The sequence below is a fragment of the Sceloporus undulatus genome, chromosome 6, assembly GCF_019175285.1.
Source record: "Sceloporus undulatus isolate JIND9_A2432 ecotype Alabama chromosome 6, SceUnd_v1.1, whole genome shotgun sequence".
Lineage (NCBI taxonomy): Eukaryota > Metazoa > Chordata > Lepidosauria > Squamata > Phrynosomatidae > Sceloporus > Sceloporus undulatus.
In genome coordinates, this window is record NC_056527.1 from 37,524,385 (window position 1) to 37,546,449 (window position 22,065).

Consider the following 22,065-nt stretch of genomic DNA (forward strand, 5'->3'; position numbering starts at 1 on the left):
CACTGCAGATTTTACTTCAGGACAACAGGAAACACCCAGGAGAAAGTAATGATATATCTATCCAATAGCCTGGGAAATGTAGGAACAATATCAAACACTGTATCCTTCTCTTGTGGTTTCATAATTTTAGAAAACATAGCTTTAATCATGCTTTACGATTAGCTGTGCCATGTTGGGAATGTATAATTGCATTGTATATTTGATTCTGAAAAATGTTTTGAAAGCAGTGCAGTGTGGATAGGTTGGAATTATGCCAGGATGTGTCCCATTTATGCCCATAGTTCTTGATCTGGTAAATGATATACATGCAGAACCATGTTTATGAGTATGGATGTCCTTGGCTGAATTGGGACACTTTGCTGATACTGTGCAGTCTGTGCAAAATATGCCATGACTGACTGTAAATATCTAGGAGAAATGTTATACAGTACATGACTGTAAATATCTTGGAGAAATATTATCCAAAACACACTGCAGAAATAATCCAGTTTGAGACTACTTTAACTGCCTTGGCTCAGTGCTAGGAAATCCTGAGGATTGCAGTTTATTGTGGCACCAGTGCTCTCCAAGGGGGAAAGCTAAATGTCTCACAAAATTACAGTTCCTAGAATTAACTAGTACTGAGCCAGTTAAAGCAGTCTCAAACTGGATTATTTCTGCAGTGTGTTTTGGACCTTACTCACAGGTAGGTGTATATAAAACTTCAGACAATTTTGCCACTTTTTTTATATAGGTTTTTTATATTTCTCTCCTTGTGTGAGAGTTTCCTCATGCAGATTCTAACATACCTTGCTTGAGATATATTTAAGTATTTTCCCTTTTTGCCTTGTCCTTCGCTCTGACTCCCTCCAATTCAGATTCCTAGACCAGTGCTTTAGCAACTACCTTATAAAGCCTGGCCAAAGCAGATTAGAGTGTGATGCATTTTAAAGCTAAATATAGAAGCCAGATCCTATTTTGGTACTAATATCTTCTGGAGTGACAATCCTGTTTTGCACTGAAAGTCAGTTTGTTAAATTTGCTGCAAGTGGTGAGTTTGGGTTTCTCCTCCTGGGTTATTATTATTATTAAGTCTCCCCCCCCCCCTTTATCTCAACTACCCATTCATTCCCCTTTTTGAAGTCTTATTTTATGAGTGGGGAAATACTCCTTTTCTGTCTCCTTTTCCCCTTAGCCACCCACAAAGAAAAATATACATGAATAGAAACCACAATGGTGAACAGACATCTGGACATCTGTTCAGAAGACTTTGATCCTGTGGAAAGGCTAGCAGGCTTTATCAGTCTAATTGTCTCAATTTGTTATAAAGGATAAGGAAGCTTTACATATAAATAAATACCTTTATGTATTTTTAGATTGCTATTGCTCCAGAGTCAAGCAGCTGGAGTGTTGACTCAGTGATCTGCATGTATGTTCTGAGAGGGGGTATCTTGATTATCACACTAAGCAATCATTTTTATTACCTTGCTTTGTACTGATGAACCCTTATGTTTAACTGCCCAAAGAATAATCTTTCATCCCAAGTGAAAGATTAGATGAGATGATGAGATTCTTCCTGCCACCTTCAAAGAAAAAGCAAATAGAAATGTTACCAATATGGTTATTGTGAGTTGTGTAATCTTGTGTTCGTTTTTGGAAGGTAAGTATTTAAATCTATGTGAAACTGTTCTTGCAGATTGCTAAAGTGAGAGCTATTATTGGGGTTGATTTGTTTTAAAATAAAACTTGGGGCTCAGAATTTTTTTAGGAGCCAGACCAAATGGAATGGGAGTCAGAAGAATCTTCTCTGGGAGGCTGTATTCTGATTTGCTTTCCTTCCCGACCAGTGGCTTTTCTACACAGGGAATGGGGTATTATGCCAGGGTTCAAGTGCATTTCAAAATTCTAGCCTCTGGTTAGACTCTGGATTCCATAGCAGGTCACTTGCAGGATTACAGAATGGTGAGAGAATAATATCCTGCAAATGTTCACATGAGGGTATACTTGTATCCTCTTTTACAGATGACAAATCCTCTTTTTGAAGGGCTGCCAGAGGACAATTTTTCCCCCTTTAAAAGAGGCCCTCTATTTGAAGAGACAAAGTGTGGTGTAAAGATAAAGAATGATATGGAAGGCGAGCAAAGACCTTGAAGTCACCCACCCATAGTTAGCTGTTAAATTTCAGACTCAACCAGCACACACAGTTCACCTGGTCACAGTCTCTCTTCTTCAGCTAAGATGTACTGTAATGCTCTTTATATTATAAGAAGTTATGTTTAATTTTGCACCTGTATGTGAAAATTGGCATATGCAGTTTTATGCAAATCCATCACCTCTTATTTCACAATGGATATTGTACACACACACACTCATGGCAATCCTAGTTTATGGCCCTCTATTATTATTATTATTATTATTATTATTATTATTATTATTATGTACTGTATCTTCAAGGGCAGTGGTTTTCAAACTTTTTATACTTTATGGCCCCCTTTACATTTACATGCAGACATTTCCTCCTCCCCCCCCCCCCGCCAGCTTGATGTAGTATAAAAATACAATTATTTTGTTTGTTTAGTGCACATATTTTTGTTTGCACATAAGAAGAGACAATTTGGATCAGCCCAAAGGCCTATCCAGCATTCTGTTCCTGTAGTGATAAACCAAGAAGCAAGACAGGAATGCAACAGCATCGTCTTATTCACAGCCTTCCACTATTTCCATTACCGGAGGGAGTATTTATCCTTCATGACTAATAAATAGCCTTTAATAGTCTTTTTGCTCATGATAAGGTAATCCTGGTGTTTTGAAACAGACCATTTTGGCAGCCTAATACTGGTATTGCTCAACCCATATGCTGCTTCCTAATAGTCACAGCTATGCTAGCAGTATTAAGAGAAGAAATATCTTATAATTTTCCTATAAAATGCAAGAGGTAACCTTACCGTAATTCTTTTTGGGGTAAGCTGGTGTCGTTCAGGCTGGAAAACTGGCATTCAGAATAGCAGAGTACATATGTCTGCCAGAAAGTTACAGTTTATTACTGGAAAGAAAAAGCATGAATTGGTCATGCGAAATATGTGTATAATCACAAGTAATAATACTATAATTAATTAATTATTTATTTATTATTAGTAGTATAACCACAAGTAGATAACGACAGTTATGCACCTTATCATACCATGATGTTGTTGTGTTTCTTCAAGTCATATCTTCACAAGGTTTTCTTGGCAAGATTTGTTCAGAGGGAGTTTACTTTTGCTTTCCTCTAAGGCTGGGAGTGTGTGATTTATATAAGGTACCTCAGTGGGTTTCCATGACTGAGCAGGGATTTGAACTCTGGTCTCCAGAGTCCTAGTCCGCCACACGAACAACTACACCATGATGGCTCTCTCATATCTTGATAACATTTGATTTTTATTTCCATTATTGATCTGGATATATATACACACATACACACATTTTGTATCACCTATATATCACCTCCCAGGCCACAAGGGCTCCTAAGACAATGAACAAATAAAAACCAATTAAAACAATACAAACATAAAGAAGCAGTTTTAGAACAGTGAAGATGAAATTTCAGTCACTGAATACCATGAACAGCCCCTTTTAGGCTGTCTGCTGGAAGCTTAAAAGAGATAGAAGTCTCACTTCCTTGGACAGGGAGTTCCACAGTCAAGGACTCCTGTATTATACTTGAATAGCAGGCTTACTGGTCTGTATTAGGTTGCTCAGCTGTTCCAGCAAATGAACTTAATAAACAAAAGCCAAGTAATTGCGATATATTGTTTCACCTGTACACTCCAAATATTGTATGGTTTTCATTGATGTAGTTTATAGCACATGTTCAAGCATGCTTCATGTTATCTCTTGAGACAATCCTACAATCCTCCACTATTCTGTTTTGAGGAATGAAAGGAAGGAGGCTGATGGCTTGGGGTTTGCCTGAGGCCACTTGTTCATAGAAAATTCCTTTTGAAAATATGGTACTAGGACAGGTGGATGTTTTATAATAACATTTAAGAATTAAGAGAGGGGTTTTCTGAAGCAAGGACAAGGATGCTGATAGATGCTGAAGATAAAAATTCTTTTGGAAACTGAAGAAACAGTTGGGCGCCAAGGATACAAGAGATGGGAGTAAAGTGAAAGACAGATGGAGAAAATGGAAGGCCATAATTGTCTGGGATTTGGGATGGAGAATTGCTTCAAACATTAGGCTGTATGGATTGGAATTTGTAGGGTGACTTGTTCATACACTGATTATAGCAATAACATGGCATGCATTAAGTATCATGTTTATGAGTCATCTTCCTGAATCAACCTAGAAATATAGCATATGTACTGCTCCTAATGTAACATATTTGATAGTTTACATTACATTAAGTTTTCATTTTTATACTCTTTTGATTTATAACCTCTTTATTAAAATGTTTTAAATGTGTATTCCAGAAATTTTATGAATAAGCATCAGAAGCCGGTGCTAACAGGCCAACGGTTCAAAACTAGGAAGAGGGGTGAGTTTGATCACTTCATTTTGCAAACATAGCTGTAAGTTTATTGAACCCTATCAATGGTATGTGTGTTTGTTTAATTTATAGCCTGCCTTTATCCCAGCAAAGAAACCAAGGCAGTTTCCAACAAAGTATAGCTAAAATCTTAATTATCAAAAAAGTCAATACAGTGGGACCTCAGTATCTGTTGGGGATCCATTCCGGATACCATCACCCCTGTGGATATCAAAATCTGTGGATCTTCAAATTCTGTTGTCCCCAGTGGTGGTGCATGCATGCAGCCATGCCACCATTAAGGTTAGTGGAACATCAGGTGAAGTCCGTCATCCCTAAGGGTGCCGTGGCTGCATGCACATGCTGCCATTGGGGACAAATGGGAGCCTGTCATCCGTGGATGCTGAAATCCACAGATGATGAGTCTGCAGATACTAAGGTCATACTGTAATGAGAAACACAATGTTAGAACAGTAAACACATTTAAAACATTGGTTTTTTTTGTTTGTTTGTTCAATGCCCCTCCTAGTTGTCAAAATAGTATTTACGGTACATTCCTGTGCATCAGGATGGGACATCTTAGTCCCCTAGGGCCACTTTCTGTTGCAGAATTCCCTGAGAAATAAATCTACAATGTGGTATTCCTCAGCATTATCAGCTGAACAGTTCTAAATACGTAGTTTCTCCAAATTTCAACTAGCTGCCTTGTGCATTTTTTTTAACAAATAGAAAATAGCTGCAACAAAAAATAAAAAGATTCAACACTTGCATTGCTTTTTGCCACTGATGAACTTTTAAAATCCTGACCAGTGTAGTGTATTGACACACAAAAATGTTCCATGCTATTTTTCATAAAACCATGAGGCAAGAAGCAATACTGACATGTATTGATTGTCAGTATATTGTCCCACTTCAAAAACTAGCATTTCTTGTCGAGCCAGAATTCTCACCACAGTCAGAATGTATAAGAAGTATACATTGGAATCTTGATCCTAACTACACTGAAATTGCCACTGGGCACAGAAAATACCACACAAATTATGGGATCCTGACTTGTTTCAGTATACCATAGTTAAAGTTAACTACACTTCCTGGCTTGTATGAAACAGATCAGTTGAACACAGAAGTGTATTTTCTGATCTCACAGCTCTCCTATAGTTGGAGTGGGTAACATGGTGCACAAGCCCAAGAAGATAATACTGGCTAAATTATGGCTTAGTGTTTCATGCAGACCAAGTCATTATGAGCATCCTTATGTAACACTCCCACAAACTCTTCATAAGAAAAAAGGGAGAAATTCTGTAATGTAAATGTTCATTTGCCCCACCAATTTGGCCACAAGAGGTTGAGCTAGTGAGATATGTTGGTTTCCTTACTCCTGTGTTCTGCTCTCTGTAACTGAGAGAGCAGCATACCAAAAATGTACCCACTATGATAGTATAAAAATGTGGATGATTTAATATTAATTATCAACATTTCATATATTAAATATTAAATGTGGATAATTAATATTAAATTCATAGCTCTGCCATGTTCTGTTATTCAATCTCCTCATGAGAAGTTGACCTTAAATAAACTTAAAACAGAACTAAGTTGTAGAAGAAAAAGTAAGAAAATAGAAAAGAGCATATATTTAGTATTATCCTATAAAATTCAGCAACCATGAGAACATTTTATTAAAATGTACGTGCTGAAAGGGGAAAGAATAATTTAAGAAAGGTCATTTGATGCCTGAGGAGCACAGATATTTGAAAGTGATGGGGAAATTCAGTAAGACATGCAGATGTCACAAGGTGATTATCACTTGTTCTCTCTTCTAGATGAAAAGGAGAAATTTGAACCCACAGTCTTCCGGGATACAATTGTCCAAGGCCTCAATGAAGCTGGTGATGACTTGGAAGCTGTAGCCAAATTTCTGGATGCAACAGGCTCACGGCTAGATTATCGCCGCTATGCTGACACTCTCTTTGACATCTTGATAGCTGGCAGCATGCTAGGTATGTTTGTCACACAGAAAACTTCACGACTTTCAGAGCTAATCTTGGAAACATGCCCTCTTGTTTTTTTCTAGTAATGATTTACTTCTGCCTCAGCTCCCTTCCCTTCTGCTCTGTGTGTGCATGTGTGTCTTGAGTTCATCTTCGTGCTTTTCATACCTCTTGGTACATTTTTATAGACTTTGTTTTGATATCCATGACTACTGTAAATGGGTGAAATAATATTTAGGATGGAAGCTAAAATTAGATGCAGAGAGCATCTCAAGTCACAACACTTGTTCTTCAGCCTGAATCCAAACAACAATGTAGTGGACTCCAGTGGCATAAAGTAAGTTGGTCAATGGAATGTATAAAGCCTGCAATTTTTTACTTTGGAAAGTTTCTGGCATATAGTTTTCACTTCATTTTTTACACATTTGTTTTTTGACTTTTTATTAGAAGTTCCTCAGTACTGTGGCATTATCCTCAGGCTTTTGCACAGTGTAATTTTCAGTGGATGGGGAGAGACTGTTTTTAAACTTTGGCTTTAAAACGATTTTAGTTGTATTTTGTTTTAATTGGTTCCAAGTCACCCTGGACCCTATGCAGAGAGAAAGATGGGGTATAAATTGAACAGAACAGACGAACAAATAAATAGGCAAACAAGTGTTCTGATGCTCGGGTCTTTCTGTAGTCACATGCTTGGATAGTCTTTATGTTACAGATGACACTTTGGCAAATATATACATAGTGCAGAAGTTCCCAGCCTGGGGTCCCTGCATCCCCAGGGAGTGTGAGATGGAATTTGAGGGAGTGTGACAAATACTGGTTTGTATCCTTGTGTGATGAATTACAAGTCATCAATCAACCAGCTCTAGTGTGACTTGAGAAGTGGTAGTAGGTGATTGTGTTGCTCAGTTCCAAAGCACACTGCAGAAATAATCCAGTTTGAGTGCTTTAACTGCCCTGGCTCAGTGCTAGGGAATACTGGGAACTGTAGTTTGTTGCGGTACCAATGTTCTCTGACAGGGAAGGCTAAATGACTCATAAACATGATACTTTCCAGAATTCTCTAGCACTGAGCCAGGACAGTTAACACGGTCTCAAATTGGATTATTTTTGCAGTGTGTTTTGGACCATAGATAGTAGTCTCATTGTTTATTTAATCAAAAGGACAGAATTTACAATTTAAAGTAGTTCACAATTTTTTTTCTGAATTAGAATCTAACTGCTCAATTTAGATTGACATTTTATGTACTGAGTTAAAAACTTTAAAAAAATTGCCTGCAGTATTGTATATGGTTCAATTTGTAGCTTAAAAAGTATAAATTAGATTTCTTCATCTTCAGATATTACCCGTATTTTCCGGCGTATAAGACGACTGGGCATATAAGACGACCCCCAACTTTTCCAGTTAAAATATAGAATTTGGGATATACTCACTGTATAAGACTACCCCTCTTCCAAAGCACACCAAATAAAAAATTAAAAAACATCAGATTTGATTTCAATATGGTAATTTTAATTCAAATGCTTATGACATGCAGATACTTAGCAGGAAAACTTGTTGTATACAAAGCCTGCTTGGATTGGTCAGCTCTCCCTGCCTGCTCAGTCCTCCTTGTCTCCAAGACTTTCAGAGCGGTATTGCAAACATGGCTATTTTTTCCATACCCCGGGCATTCTGGATGCCTGCACCTTGCTCTGCCCTTCAGTTACACATGAGGCGACTGCAGATTCTCCAGTCCAGCTTGGAAGTTTCAGCACCTGCCCTATAAGATGACACCCGGTGTATAAGACGACCCCCGAGTTTTGAGAAGATTTTCCTGGGTTAAAAAGTAGTCTTATACACCAGAAAATACAGTATATTAGTTTTGTAGGGGGTGTGACCATTAACCAAACATTTCCGATACTAAAACAAAAAGTGGATGCATTATTTCTAACTTAAAATGATATTGTGTGGTTTACAATAACATCTTTCCATTAATTCTGAGATTATTTTGCTTATGTTTTTTCAGCCCCAGGAGGGACTCGAATAGATGACAATGACAAGACGAAGATGACCAATCACTGTGTGTTTTCTGCAGAAGAAGATCACGATGCCCTCCGACATTATGCTCAGGTTTGGACAGAGAACACAAAGAATGGATTACAGTAACTTTTACTTTGACAGGAAACTAGAATACCCCCAATCATTTTAAATCTCTTTTTAAAAATTGCCACATTGCAGACATTGGTGCCCAATGCAGACTCTTAGCTAGTCCCATAAAATGGCTGTCTACCTCTGTGTGGTTTTTTCAACAAAACATGACTCAGAGACAGGGATGGGAATTACATATCCTTGTTGGTATTGTTGAACTGGAAATCCTATCAGCCCACACAGCAAAGCATAACATAGCATAATCAAAAGTGAAGAACATTGGTTCTGTAGTTGTAGATGAACAACATTTGGAAGTCTGCATATCTCCCATCCATGCTCTGGGGATAAGTGTCAAATATACTTTTGGTTGGGCTATTTGCAAGGCAACTGAGTTTGTCTAATGGAAACTTTTTTATATGTGTTTTGTTTTTATTGCAGATTAGTTATGGGCACATATAGAAACTGCTAGTTTCTGTTTCCATTGATACACTGGATATTTTTCTTATATTTAGGTCTTCAATAAACTCATCAGGAGATACAAATATTTGGAAAAGGCATTTGAAGATGAAATTAAAAAGGTAATGCTGCTAATATTTATGGTCTGGGGCTTATTTTTTAAAAAAAATATTTAAAAAATATCTCCATGATGTATGGAATCAGTATCTATTCTGAGACACAGAATGCTAAATTGAAAGCATATATAGCGATTTCTAAATAAACAAAACCAGTCTTTGGCTTTTTAGGAATGGATAATGTTTTTAAAAGAATGTTCTTTTAATTTTCTGATGGTCTAGCAAAACTACCTTTTAACTGTTGCTCAATATTGGGTACCCTTCATTCTATTCAGCTGTTGACACCCTACAAGCATTGCCTTTACTATTAATTACAATAATCTGTTGTTATAAGTAATACTGATTCATTCTGTTTCACATGCTGAAAGCACTTTATATTCATTTAAGCTATCCATTTTCCTTTCCATCACTGCCCACCCAGCTGACTTCATCCAGGGATATTTGATTGTTAATATTTAGCACAGTTGTGGCAAACTGTGCTCCATGTACGTAAATGCAGAAGCCTTTGTTAAAAAATACTTCAAGATTAGAGTTTATTGAAGGCTTTCATTTTAAATAAAAAGCAGTCACCAACCTAACATTTTTTTTCCTGATGACTAACAGATTAAAAGTTATGTATGAAAGAGTGTATGCTGGAAAATGAATTAATGACTCCTCCTAATCAGCCAGAGTCATGCCATAATGTGATGGGTAATGAACCCATGAAGAAAACCATGTTGTACAGTGGATTGGTCCCATGCATCTGTGGCTGTATTTTTAGTCTCATCAACACACATAATCTGTGTTAGGTGGAACTGGTCTGCTGATTGTACATTTAAATCAGGAATGAGCATCTTCTGGAATTAATTAGAATATCCATCAGTTTTAGCTTATAGTGGTGGATGATGAAACTTGCATGCAAGAATGCTTGGATGGCCACAGGTTTCCCCATCATTTATTTTTCTCTTTCAGAGATATGAATAATTGCAGCTACATCTGGGATAGTAAGTTAGTGACTCTGAAGATATATCACACAAGAAATGATTGACATCATAATCTGGAAAGGGTACATGTCAGTTTTCAGTACACCGTGAACTTAGAAAAAGCCGATAACTCAGTGTTAAAACACACATGCTTTACGTACTGAAGTTAAAATTCCAGTATTTCCAGACAGAGCTAGGAAAGACTTCTGTCTGAAACCATGGCAAATCAATGCCTGTCAAAGTAGGCAATACTTAACTAGATAGAATAGTGGTCTGAGTATGCATAGGACAGTTTCCTGTATTCCTGAGAGATTCTTACAAATTCCTTTACCTCAAATTGCTCTTTAATATCCACTCAAAGAAGATTTAGGTAGCGCTTAGAAATGTTACTTTTGAGGTGCAACAGAATCTGTTTATGGAATTCATGTAGCCCGAAAATGTAAGTTTCCCAAGCTCTGGAGTTAGGTCTTTTTGAAAAACAGTGTCATTGAGCCATATGTGTTTATAAAGAAAAAGTTGGGCCTCCATCTAGTTTTGGCAATGCAAAAGGCAGTGAGCCTTACACTTTGGCTTTTTTGTTTAGAGGCAGAGTGTGCAACTGTACCAAGGATGCAGCCAGTTTTTGCCCCTTCACACTTAGTGTGCCCACATCCATTTTTAGTAAAACATTGGAACTGGAATGAACTTCTGGTTGTGGGAGGGTTGTGAGCACTTAAGAATTCATGTGACACTTCTGGAAAATCTTAGAGGTATTTTTCTCCTGGGGGGAAAAAACACCCCAAAAAACTGTGGTCATATATGCGCTTTTGGGAGTCAGGACAGACTTGGAGTAGGTCACAAATAGGGGTTTACTGTCACATGTAGCCAATAGGCTGTGCTTCCCTTTGCAATACACATAATGCAAAGATTAATTGTCTTCTTTAACCTCATGCTGGAAAATGAATTAATTTGATCACGACACTAGGAAATACGAATGGCCATGATGATTTTTAAAAATAAAACCATTCATCTATCCAACACATGTTTATGCTGGCCCTTATTTCTACCAAGCTGGGATTCAAAGTGGTTTACAAAACAGAGGAGACAACAGATAAAAACACATATCGGTTAGTGACACATGCATAACCCATTCTACACATGTGGGGCATAGCACAATGGACATCTCCTGCTGATCTCAGCAAAAGCAGAGTTGCATATACAACAATAGTGCATCTTGTAGTAGTGCATTGCACAGTGACACCCAGTAATTGGCAAGTATTATGCAGTGTTGCTTTTCTTTCATTTAGATTGCTTAGGCTGAGGGGATTTTGGATTGCAGCCATGGTTAAAAGCATACAAAAACTGTCTTTAAAACAGTTTTAAATGAAAACAGTTTAACATATTAATTTGAAAGGATGAAAAACAGCAATCATTTGCAGCTTATGGTGATTCTCAGGTGACCCTATCTTGGGATTTTCTTGGCAAGATCTGTTTAGAGGAGGTGTGCCATTGCCTTCTCCTGAGGATGAGAGCATGTGACTTGTCCAGTAGGTTTCATGGCTGAGTAGGGAATCAAACCATGGTCTCCAGAGCCATAGTCGAATGCTCAAACCAAACCGTTACGCCATGCTGGCTCACAAAAAAAGCACAATAGCACACTAAAAAAAGAAGAAAGGAAAGCTCTTTTAATGTAAAACAGTCAATTCCCAAAAGCCTACTAGAATTAAAAGGTAATCACCAAACTCTTGTTTGTATAGCACCTATAGTTAAATCAGTGATTGCCTGGCAGCAAATAAATTGGAGCTGAGTGGGTGTGAGGGCAATATTATTCAGAAACACTCTAGCGTTTGAAGGCCTCCCCTATAGAGCTCGTAACGAAAGCTGTAATAGGGAATAGGAGGAGAACTGCACTGAAAGCAATCAGTTGTGCAAGTTGGTGAGGCTAATAACAACCTGAAGCTGAACACTGTTCAATTTTGTGCTTTCTAAGTGGGTTAATTAGAATTGGATTCCTCCCCCCCCCCCCGAAGCTATTTCAGCCAATGCTTAACAACTGAGTCAGGGACAAATAATACCTTTTGAACAAGGGGAAATGATCTCCTTGTATAAAAATAAAATAAAACAAAAGGCATCCTAATGTGGCCCTCTGCCAGTATCTCAGATGTTGTTTACATGATACTAGTCATCTTTGAGACAAGGAGAATGGCATGATTGTTGACCTCTATTAAGTACTGCATCCTACATGTTGGCCTGCAACATTCAGATCTTTATTTTATGTGTTTATGTTTTTATTTGATGTTCTAATTGTGGTTTTAAAAAATCCATGATGTAGAAATTGAGCACACCCTATTTTGAGAAGTGGGGTCTGGCACTCTTTGTCAGTTCCATTATTTATCCATAATTAACAATTATGTTTCATCTTGCATAAGGCTAAAAAAATATCCATTTGTAGATTTAGAACTGATGTTTTCTTAGCAGGACATGCCACAAATATCTTGCATATGCAAAACTCTGTTAAATAGTTTGATAAATCCACCACATGTGTTTTGAAAAATATTTTGAAGGAACTGTGTATACTGTGCCATGTGCAGTACAACACTCTTCTGACATTCACAGTGGAACATTCCGGCTAGAGATGCTGATGGTTGTAGGTCATGCCCCAAATTGTATTCTCACTTGACTTACAATTAAATAAAGCCAAGGCCTGCTCTTAAGGAGTTCACTGTGAAATAGCACCTCCCTAGTATTGGTGGCACTCTTAATTTTGTCCCATATTTGGCACCATTAATCTCAGTGGCATCTAAATGTTCTGGGTTCCATGTCTTGATAGGCCCTGGAAGCTTCCATGACTGGACATCTACCACCTGGGGGCAAAAAAGTAATCTGCTTTTTAGATGAGAGGTCTAGGAGCTTGAAAGTTTGGGAATGCTTGAGAAAGCAAAAGCCTCCAGAGCTTTATGAAACCTGTAAGCCACAAAACTCCCATTATTGTGTTTTGGATATCATGAAAAGAGTGTCATATTTCTCTTCCCTTTCAAACAATGACAAGAGATAGAGTTTGTGAGAACTCTTTGTAGGCTGTCTGATAAGGAAACATTAATATTGAACTGTAAATCTTTTAAATGCTACCATTCTCTCTGCATATAGAACAGGATAATCTATGGGTGCCTTTTATGCCCTTGAAGGCAAATGATTTCCCCCAGGAGGTTCAGAGTCTTTTCTAAAACTTTTTTTTAACAAGAGTTCTTCTCTCCATTCCCCACATCATGCCTTTTTATAGTCTAGCCAGTAATCAGTATCAATTTCAAGCCCTGCATCTTAGAGAAATATAAAGTCATCTTATTTTTCAAAACTGTTTTGAAATAAGTTATGAGATGCAGTTGGCTTGTGTAAAGGTTAAAATGGAACATGAGTTGTTGCTTTTGGATATTCTTAACTTGAAAATTCTGGTAATTGGCAGATGCCTGCTAAAATAGATAGTGAATGTTCTTTCAACCAAGTCAGTTAGAGTTCTTGCAGGTTATACAGTAATTTCACAGCTTCTCTTATGTAATTGCTGCAGTTTGACTGGGCAGACTAAACATTTAACCCTCATTTTTCTTCTCTTACTGTGGCTTTGCACTTTAGCAAATATGTCTTTTACATGTGATCTTGAATTACCATATAAGAATTAGTTTCATAATTGTTCAGAATCATGGTAAAGTTTAAGAAATCCATGCGGAAATCATTCATGCTGTTTTTATGCATTTAGATTTGCTTGAACTCACATAGCCTATGGGGTAACATTAACATCCAGGCTTCCTTAAATAAAAATTAATAATAATGAAAAGAAACCACAAAAGCTATTGGGTCTCTCTCACAGTGAAGCAGTTTTGCATTCTGTTTGAATCCACTGGAAGTGTTTGGCATGTCCTTAACTCTCCTTTTCTCAAAAGGACTACAAAAAGTGCTTAAAATCTGCCCCACATGTATTATGGAGACCAGGTCTTGGGAATCTTACCATCCTCCTTATGTTCCATTCAGCCCTAACCAGCATAATCAATGGTGAAGACTTCTGGGAAATGCAGTTCAGCAATATCTGCTGAATTCTTGTTCAGGGGCTGCTTGATTCTTATTTCTAATGCAGAAATTGCAGTAGTTGTCAGATTGTGTCAAATTCCTAGACATAAGTAGTCTTGGTTTTACATTTCTGGTTCTGAGTATTTTCATGTCCCAGGAATTATCCCCTGCACAGTCTGTTCTCACCAGGGCCCCTATATGCTACCTAAAGAGCTAGGAAGAAAGGATCTAAGAGACAGATCAGGGGTGGACATCTTGCGGCCCCCAGATGTTTTTGGATTGCAGCTTCCAGAACTTCTCATCATTGGTGTGCTGGCCAGGGTTGTTCAGAATTGTATTCCAACAACCTCTGGAAAGCTACATGATTTTGAACACTGAACTAGATGCTCTGCATTTAATGTAACATCTATGTTTTATGCTTAGACTAGGTTTAATGCCAGTGCTTGCACAGATCCATGATTAAAGCTCATATTTAATCATGGATCTGTGCAAGCACTGGCAATTCATGGAAGGCAGGGATGTGTGCATACCACTAGTAATGCTTTAGGTGCTTCCAAAATGTTTCCAAAAAGTATGTCTGTCATTTGTTTCACAGCTCCTGTTGTTCCTTAAAGCCTTTTCTGAAACGGAGCAGACAAAGTTGGCAATGCTCACTGGGATTTTGCTTGCCAATGGGACACTTCCTTCTACCATTTTAACAAGTCTTTTCACTGACAATATTGTCAAAGAAGGTAACTTGCTTTTTTCTGGCAGTGCTTGCAGGATATATTAAACTCTGGTTTGGAGATGAGTTTGCTTTCCCAGAGGCTTGGGTGTTGGGGCTCTGAAGAAAGTATTTTGTAATCCTCGGCCTCTTTCTGGAAATAGATTGAGATGTGTAAATTATTTTGTTGCTCATTTTAAAAATGTAATTAATTGATCAGCTAGTTTCATATTGTGCTAATGTACTGTACCTCTTTCTGGGTTCTTTGGGGCCAATTATTAATTTAAATCTAAGCCATTTTCCCCAACAACAATGTGACAAACTATATTCTAAATTGAGCATGTATCCAGAGTTCCAAAAGTTGCATGTGTCCAATGAAGTGCCAATGCAGGACTTCATTGTAGGGCTTTTCTACATGCACTGCTAAGTAGTATTGTAATCTTGGGTGTAAACCTAAATAAAAGATACAAAATACGTGGAAATGCATAATAGAAATTCCATTATAAGAAATTTACCCTTTTGTCTCCTCCTAAATACATAATTAAAAACCCAACAGCCTTATTCAAGATGAAAAGGGTCTAATGATTAGTCTGTCAACTGCAGCTCCTCCTCTCTCCAGTGCTCCATTTCTTTCTGACCCAAACTAGTAAGACCAAACCCCTCTTGAGAGTGTCCCCACCCATAGGTCCAAACCAATCATTCACAGGAGTTATGCTAATAGGATTTATTCTGAGTAGTGTGACCACTTCTTTGTTTCAGAAGTGCTCATTCTGAATGAAAGCTTTGCATATTTCTTGTATATGCTAGGGGGACAAAAGGGAGAGATGTCTTATCAATAGAAGGGGGAAGAATAAGATATTTTAAAATAATTTTGAAGATATTTCAGAGCAGCTGGCTTGCCTTAACCTAAGGGACCAACTACAGGCTAAGGCAATGACGTTTATAAATATATAATTATTTAGGGTTGGATAATACATCTATCTTACCAAAACACAACTTGGGAATATAGTGTTGATTTGCAACAGGATCCTGTAGGTGGAATGGAGTCTACACTCCATATTTGAGAGGTCAAATGGCAACTAAGCTGAAGGACAACAAGGATCATTTTTAACAGGAAACAGCAGAGTCAAGGCTCTCCATTCCACTCTCACAGAAGCAAGGCAGAGTAAGTTGCTGCTTTTTCATAGACCTCTGAGCTCTCTTCAGCTTGGAGGTAGTAAGGCACAGTGAGAAATGCTTTTCCTAGAGCCCAGTGAGGCAAAATGAATGCCTTCTGACAGATATTTTGTCCTCATTTTTTCTATTTTGTCCTCATTTTTTCTATTTTGTTCTCATTTTTTAGATATGAAAGGGTACTTGGGAAAGCATGCAGAGTATCATCATTATTATCTTCCTTTGTTCACTTAAATCCATTATGGGAGGGAAACTCAAGTGAAGACCTTGTGATTGATCATGTACCATGATTACAAACATGAGTCAAATTCCTAGTTTTCATCTTCCTAGTTGCTAACCCAGCAGTCTTCCCTGCCTTTCCAGGGTTCCAAGGAAAAAAGAATACTCAAACCCATTCAGAAGCACTCTTTTTTGAGGAGGTGAAGGTCTTCTCACTTGAGACAGAAGCAAGTTGGGTAGGCTACTCAGATAACCTGCTGGCCCACTAAATTTGTCCACACTTGCTTTGATAATGGAAGGTAACACATCAGGGTGTGATTGAACAGTAACCTCATGGTGAAAAGAAATAAATTGCCATTGTTGTATACTGCCTTCAAGTTGACTTTGACCCATGGCAACTAGGAAATACGAATGGCCATGACTTCTAAATTTGTTTCCATTGACACTGCTCAAAATATTAATTTTAGTGGTAGACTATGAATTACTCTGATGAAGCCGTTACATATATGTGTGTGTTTGTATCTCTGTGTATGTTTAATTCATGTCAAGAGGACTGTTTTATGGCATCTTGCTCACATTCCCCAAACTTTGAGGTTGAATGTAGCATCCTGCACCTGTGGCTGGATGATTCAGGGCTTCAGAGAAAACTTTAGATATTATTACCCTGTTACTCAGAAATTTTAATTGGAAATAAATCACTTTGATTGCTGAGGACTTCAGTTTGAATATGGGGTGCATCCTAGAACTAAATGAAAGCCCCCAGCCAGTTTAAAATCAGAATAAAAGCTTGTTGTTGCTCTTTGTGCCCCTGTTCTATTTCACAGAAGGCCTCTCACAGGAAGGTATATTTTAGTTTTTATCAGCAGCTGATAACCATGGTAACCCAGTTATTTGGATCTTGCACTTGCTGAAATAAGACTTGTACATTTCATTCACACTCTTTCATGTGGGTTTTCCGGGGAGGTGGGCTAATGTGCTATAAGACGTTTGGCCTATCAAACATGTCACTTTAAAAATCATCATGATCATCCAAATTTCTGTGAATTTTCCAATGTTCTTGTCATATCTGTGAGCTCCTGTGTAACTATAGACCAGGTTCTTGCAATTCACTCTGAACAGATATGATATCCATCTGCTATACTTAGTGAAACAGCCATTTGACATACTTATATCTTTTAAAGGGAAAAAAGCCTGCAACCTTGTATATTTTATGGAAACACAATAAACAAGTACAGATGGTGTTGCCTTTCAACCTTGGCATACTTTTTTATGCTGTATACACTTCAAACATTATGATTTTGTACATAGCCATCTGTAATATAGATCCTTCAATATGATGACATATGAAACACTATGTTCTCTGCAACTTTTTCTTGCTATCGGTGTCAACCTGTGATCAATTTTATTGCTTCTAAATCTATATTCTTTAAAACTGTTTCCAGCTGAGTATAAATTAAGTTGGTGTCTATCTGTACTCTTGCTTGCTTTGTTTTCATTCTCTTCTAGGTATTGCAGCCTCTTTTGCGGTCAAGCTTTTTAAAGCCTGGATGCTAGAAAAAGATGCCAATTCAGTTACCTCCTCTTTAAGAAAAGCTAACTTAGACAAGAGGTTGCTAGTAAGTATTCCCTCCCTCTTTTATTTTGTTGTTGTTGTTGTTCTAGTTAGTGAACTGCCCAATATGTAGGTTTACTTATAGTTTGTAACAGTTGAGAACAATGAAAGAAGTGAAATGCAAAAACAATATAAAACTAAAATAAAAGCCATGGGACATAACATTACTAAAAATAATTTTGAAAAGCACTAATAGGTCCTATGATTAAAAACTCAGATAAAGTAAAGAGGCCTTCTGTTGATAAGCAAAAGATCACAGTGGTGACGTCAGGCAAACGTTCTGGGAAAGGTATTCTACAATCAATCACTACAACTAAATAGCCCTGTCTCTAGGGGCCATCCTTTACAAGAATTTCCTTTGCTATGCCTTGAGCATTGTGGAATGGATATTAGTATTGAATTTGTGATTTCACCTTGCCTCCTGATAGGTGCGTAGGAAATGCTTTAGATGACCAGCTTTCTGTATCCAGAAAGCTGTTTGACCTTTGAAGTTGCTCAGCTTTTTTATAGTTTGAGATACGCAGCTTTGAGGGAGCTGAGAACTGCTAAGACAAGCCCAGTCTCCTTTCTGATGCCAGTTCAATTGTGAATTGAATCTACATCAGGATTGGGCCAAGAAAGCAGTAAGAGAGAGCTTTTGAGGTACAGGTTGATTCTCTCATATCTGAAATCCAAAATGTTCCAAAATCCAAAACTTTTTTCTAAGGTGGATGAGGTAGTGACAAATTTGCTTTCCAATGGTGCAATGTACAGAACTTTGCTTCATGCACAAAAATTTCAAAAATGTTGTATAAAAGTACAGTCTATATGTATAAGGTGTATATGAAACATAAATGAATTTTGTGTTTAGACTTGGGTACCATATCCAAGATACTTCATTATGAATATGTAAATATTTCAAAAAAAATTAAAAAATCTGAAATCCAAAATACTTCTGGTCCCAAGAATTTCAGATAAGAGAGAGACAACCTGAAGTACCTAGCTTAAAAAATGCTGCTCAACAAAATTGTGTGCCTAAGAAGGGGTTCACTGGACAATACAGACTAATCTGATCTATGCTGACTTGAAAGAAAATCTTACTGATCTTATTCCCAAGGAAGCATAGCTATGAGAACTTGGTGCTTGGCATAGCGATCACCAAATTTCTCTCTTTGGTTGAAACTGTGAATACTGGCAAATACTTTTAACAGGCTAATCCTTGAATAAACATAGTTCCTAGTAAATAGAACGATGGACTCTCAGGTCCTAGGGCCAAATAGGGTCCTCCTGGGGACCCATTGCAACAAATTCTCTAGATGGCCACATCCCTTTCCCATGGATCCATCAGTGTGCATGAGTATAGCCTGCAGGAATCTGTCATGGAAGGGGAAATTTTGCAGTGTTCCATGTTGTTCTATTGCTAAAATACCTGATATGATTTGGCCTGTAAATATTTCGAAGCCTTCTTTAGGAGTGTTTGTTACTAAAATTAAATAAAAGAAAAGAAAACATCCCTAGCATTTTACAGTATATATGAGCTCTTTTATCAGAGATTTCTGCAAACTGCTCAAGAAGGCTTCAAAGTAATTGAAGGCTGAAATGTTTTGGCATTTTAATAATAATACACCACAGAATCCTGAGATGTGCCTCTTTCATATGTGAACATCCCTGTTCTGTGCCTCTTTGCCCAAAGACTAGGCAGCGTTACAGATTGTTCCAGGTGGCTCCTAGCCAGAAATTAGGTCTCCATAGTTTACTGAGTTCCTTCTGCCTTTTAAAACATTCCCAGTTTTTAAAATTAAAACTAAATGAAATTAAAAAGGCCCACATGCAGTCCCAGGATCCTCAAAAGCAACTTTCACCAATGTTTGTCTACTTTTCCATTCAGATTTAGTGGCCACTGAAGTGCTCTCCTAAAACAGTGACTGCTTGCCACAGCTAGGCAGCAAAGTGCGTGTTTATACTAGTTCAAGTTTTGTGTTTCTGTTTTATATACGTTTTCTTAAACTTCACAAAATTAGGTATGACTTTGTACATTATTCTAATATGTTTTACAACTTTCTTCCTTCCAGGAACTCTTTCCTCCCAACCGGCAAAATGTGGAGCATTTTGCCAAGTACTTCACTGATGCTGGCCTCAAAGAGCTTTCAGATTTCCTCCGAGTCCAGCAGTCCCTGGGCACTCGGAAAGAGCTACAAAAAGAACTCCAGGAACGTCTTTCTCAGGAATGCCCCATTAAAGAGGTGGAGGAATTGTTTTTTCTCTTACTCAAATTAGAAAAAAAAATGGCACAGTTTAAGTGAGTGTAGACTATGGGAAGCGATGAATAATGTACCTGTTGAGATTAGAATACCTAAGGAGCAGAGTTGTGGGGTAGAAATTTTTTCATGGAAATGTTTTTGTATATTTTTCCATGGAAAATCTCTACTTTTTCTTTTCTTTTCCTTTCTTTTCTTTTTTAATCAGTAAAAGTACAAGAAGCAGAGAAGACAAAATGTGATGCCTATACATGTGATGCCTATACCCACAGAATCAGAAAATCGTTTAGTGAAATAAAAACGTCCAACTAGTTATACTGAAACAGATTTTATTCAGCTTGAAATTGTATTGCTAAGTATTGCAAATAGTAAGTGAGTGAATCTTAAAGCAGCACAGTTATACTTCAGGAAAAGATAGTTAAACTGTTGATATATATCAGGTACAGCTCTCTTTAGGAATGAGATCTTTAAAAATAGTGTTCTTTCAGGTATTGTAAATTTTTGTTAAATATAAGGAAAGTATATTCTATTCTCTTTAGCTTGTTAGTAATAGTCCAATAAAATAATTTCTTTGAATGTGTTTCAATGTAACATTCAAGCCAAATGTGCCACTTGGAATAAGAATTCTACCTTTTCTGGAAAACCCACATCACTGCTAAAAAGGATATATGAAAAAAATGTGGTGGTGTTTAATAAGATAGTTGATTTGTTTTTGTGTGTGTGTGGTTTTTTGTTTGTTTGTTTGTTTCTTGTATTTTGTTTTAATCTATGCTGTGTCCTGCTTTGGGTTCCTTGTTGGAAGAAAGGCAGGATATAAAACAAATGAACTATTGCAGCTATTGCTATGGTTAGGTTTTTATAACAACTTATGTCCTTGAAAATTAATCATGAAAACACTCACTATATGCATTATATACAGATGACAAGGGCAGCCAATCTGATCTTCTTTAAAAAGGTTTTAAAAAGCTGATTAGTGAAGGCAGGGCTATCACAGGCTGCCAGCCATGATGGACAAATACAAATACAAGTACTATGCTTCTGTATGCCAGTTACTAGGGAGCACATAGAAGAGGGTACTATCCATGCCCAACTTTGGGGTTTTCTAGAAGTGTGAACAGAATGCTGGAAAGACAGTCTGATGATCCAGCATGCTCCTTACATTCTTAGAATTCTTATAATGTGTACTTAAATTTTAATAGAATATATTTTCTCACAATTCTGGTACAAATAAACATGCAGTCTTGTGAACAGCATTAGCAATTTCCTGTGAAATCTCAGAAACCCCAGTAGGAATAGTTTCCAGAGATCACATGTCATAGTTCCTACCTTGCTTTGTGCCATCTCAGTCTTTTAAACAGGATAAAACAAATTATCTGTTAGTATTAAGAAACAACATATCTAATTGTTGTGCTGGAAGAACAGACATACATTTTGACCTAAAATTCCAGCTACTAACCCCATCATCCTGATTTGTCACAACTTCAGGCAAATCTGTGTGTTTTGGTTTCTCCCATATTTAAATTTTACAGTTTTGGTAAATTATCACCGAAAGAGAACTGAAACTCTATTCTTGCCCATTCTATTCTTTCCTACTCTTTGTCTTCTCAGCAACCAGCTTTATCTTGATGCTTTTTTGCTTTATAAATAATCCTAAAATCAGAATAGGGGCTTGATAGATAAAGCAAGTCCTAAAGATATATCATCCAAAGTATCTGAAGTGCTAAGCATCTTCTGGTTTTTATTCAGAATGCCATTTAAAAACACCAAGTGGTAGAAAGGTAATGTTAGGTGCTTCTAGCTATCCAGCTGTTGGAAGTAAGTTGTCACTGGTAGTGTTACCGTTAATGCTGAGCTACAGTCAAGAGGGAAGATTAATGTTGATGGTGTGTGTGAATAGTTCATTGTGCAATAAGGCTTATTGTATGCTTTAGAAGATAAAACATTCC

General features: G+C 37.3%; 1 protein-coding gene across 2 annotated transcripts in view; it reads left to right on the forward strand.

Annotated features, from left to right (window-relative positions):
• Positions 1 to 22,065, forward strand: part of BZW2 (basic leucine zipper and W2 domains 2) — a 49,012-nt gene that overhangs the window by 14,510 nt on the left and 12,437 nt on the right. Inside the window, exons 1-8 of one of the 2 annotated variants that reach the window (XM_042475851.1) lie at positions 1,010 to 1,030; positions 4,432 to 4,496; positions 6,308 to 6,484; positions 8,482 to 8,585; positions 9,116 to 9,181; positions 14,771 to 14,906; positions 17,777 to 17,886; positions 19,934 to 20,104. In XM_042475851.1, the coding sequence (XP_042331785.1) occupies positions 4,439 to 4,496; positions 6,308 to 6,484; positions 8,482 to 8,585; positions 9,116 to 9,181; positions 14,771 to 14,906; positions 17,777 to 17,886; positions 19,934 to 20,104 (822 nt within the window). In that variant the 5' untranslated portion in view covers positions 1,010 to 1,030; positions 4,432 to 4,438. Of the gene's footprint in view, positions 1 to 1,009; positions 1,031 to 4,431; positions 4,497 to 6,307; positions 6,485 to 8,481; positions 8,586 to 9,115; positions 9,182 to 14,770; positions 14,907 to 17,776; positions 17,887 to 19,933; positions 20,105 to 22,065 lie in introns of those variants that run through there. The other variant, XM_042475852.1, reaches the window with a different exon arrangement.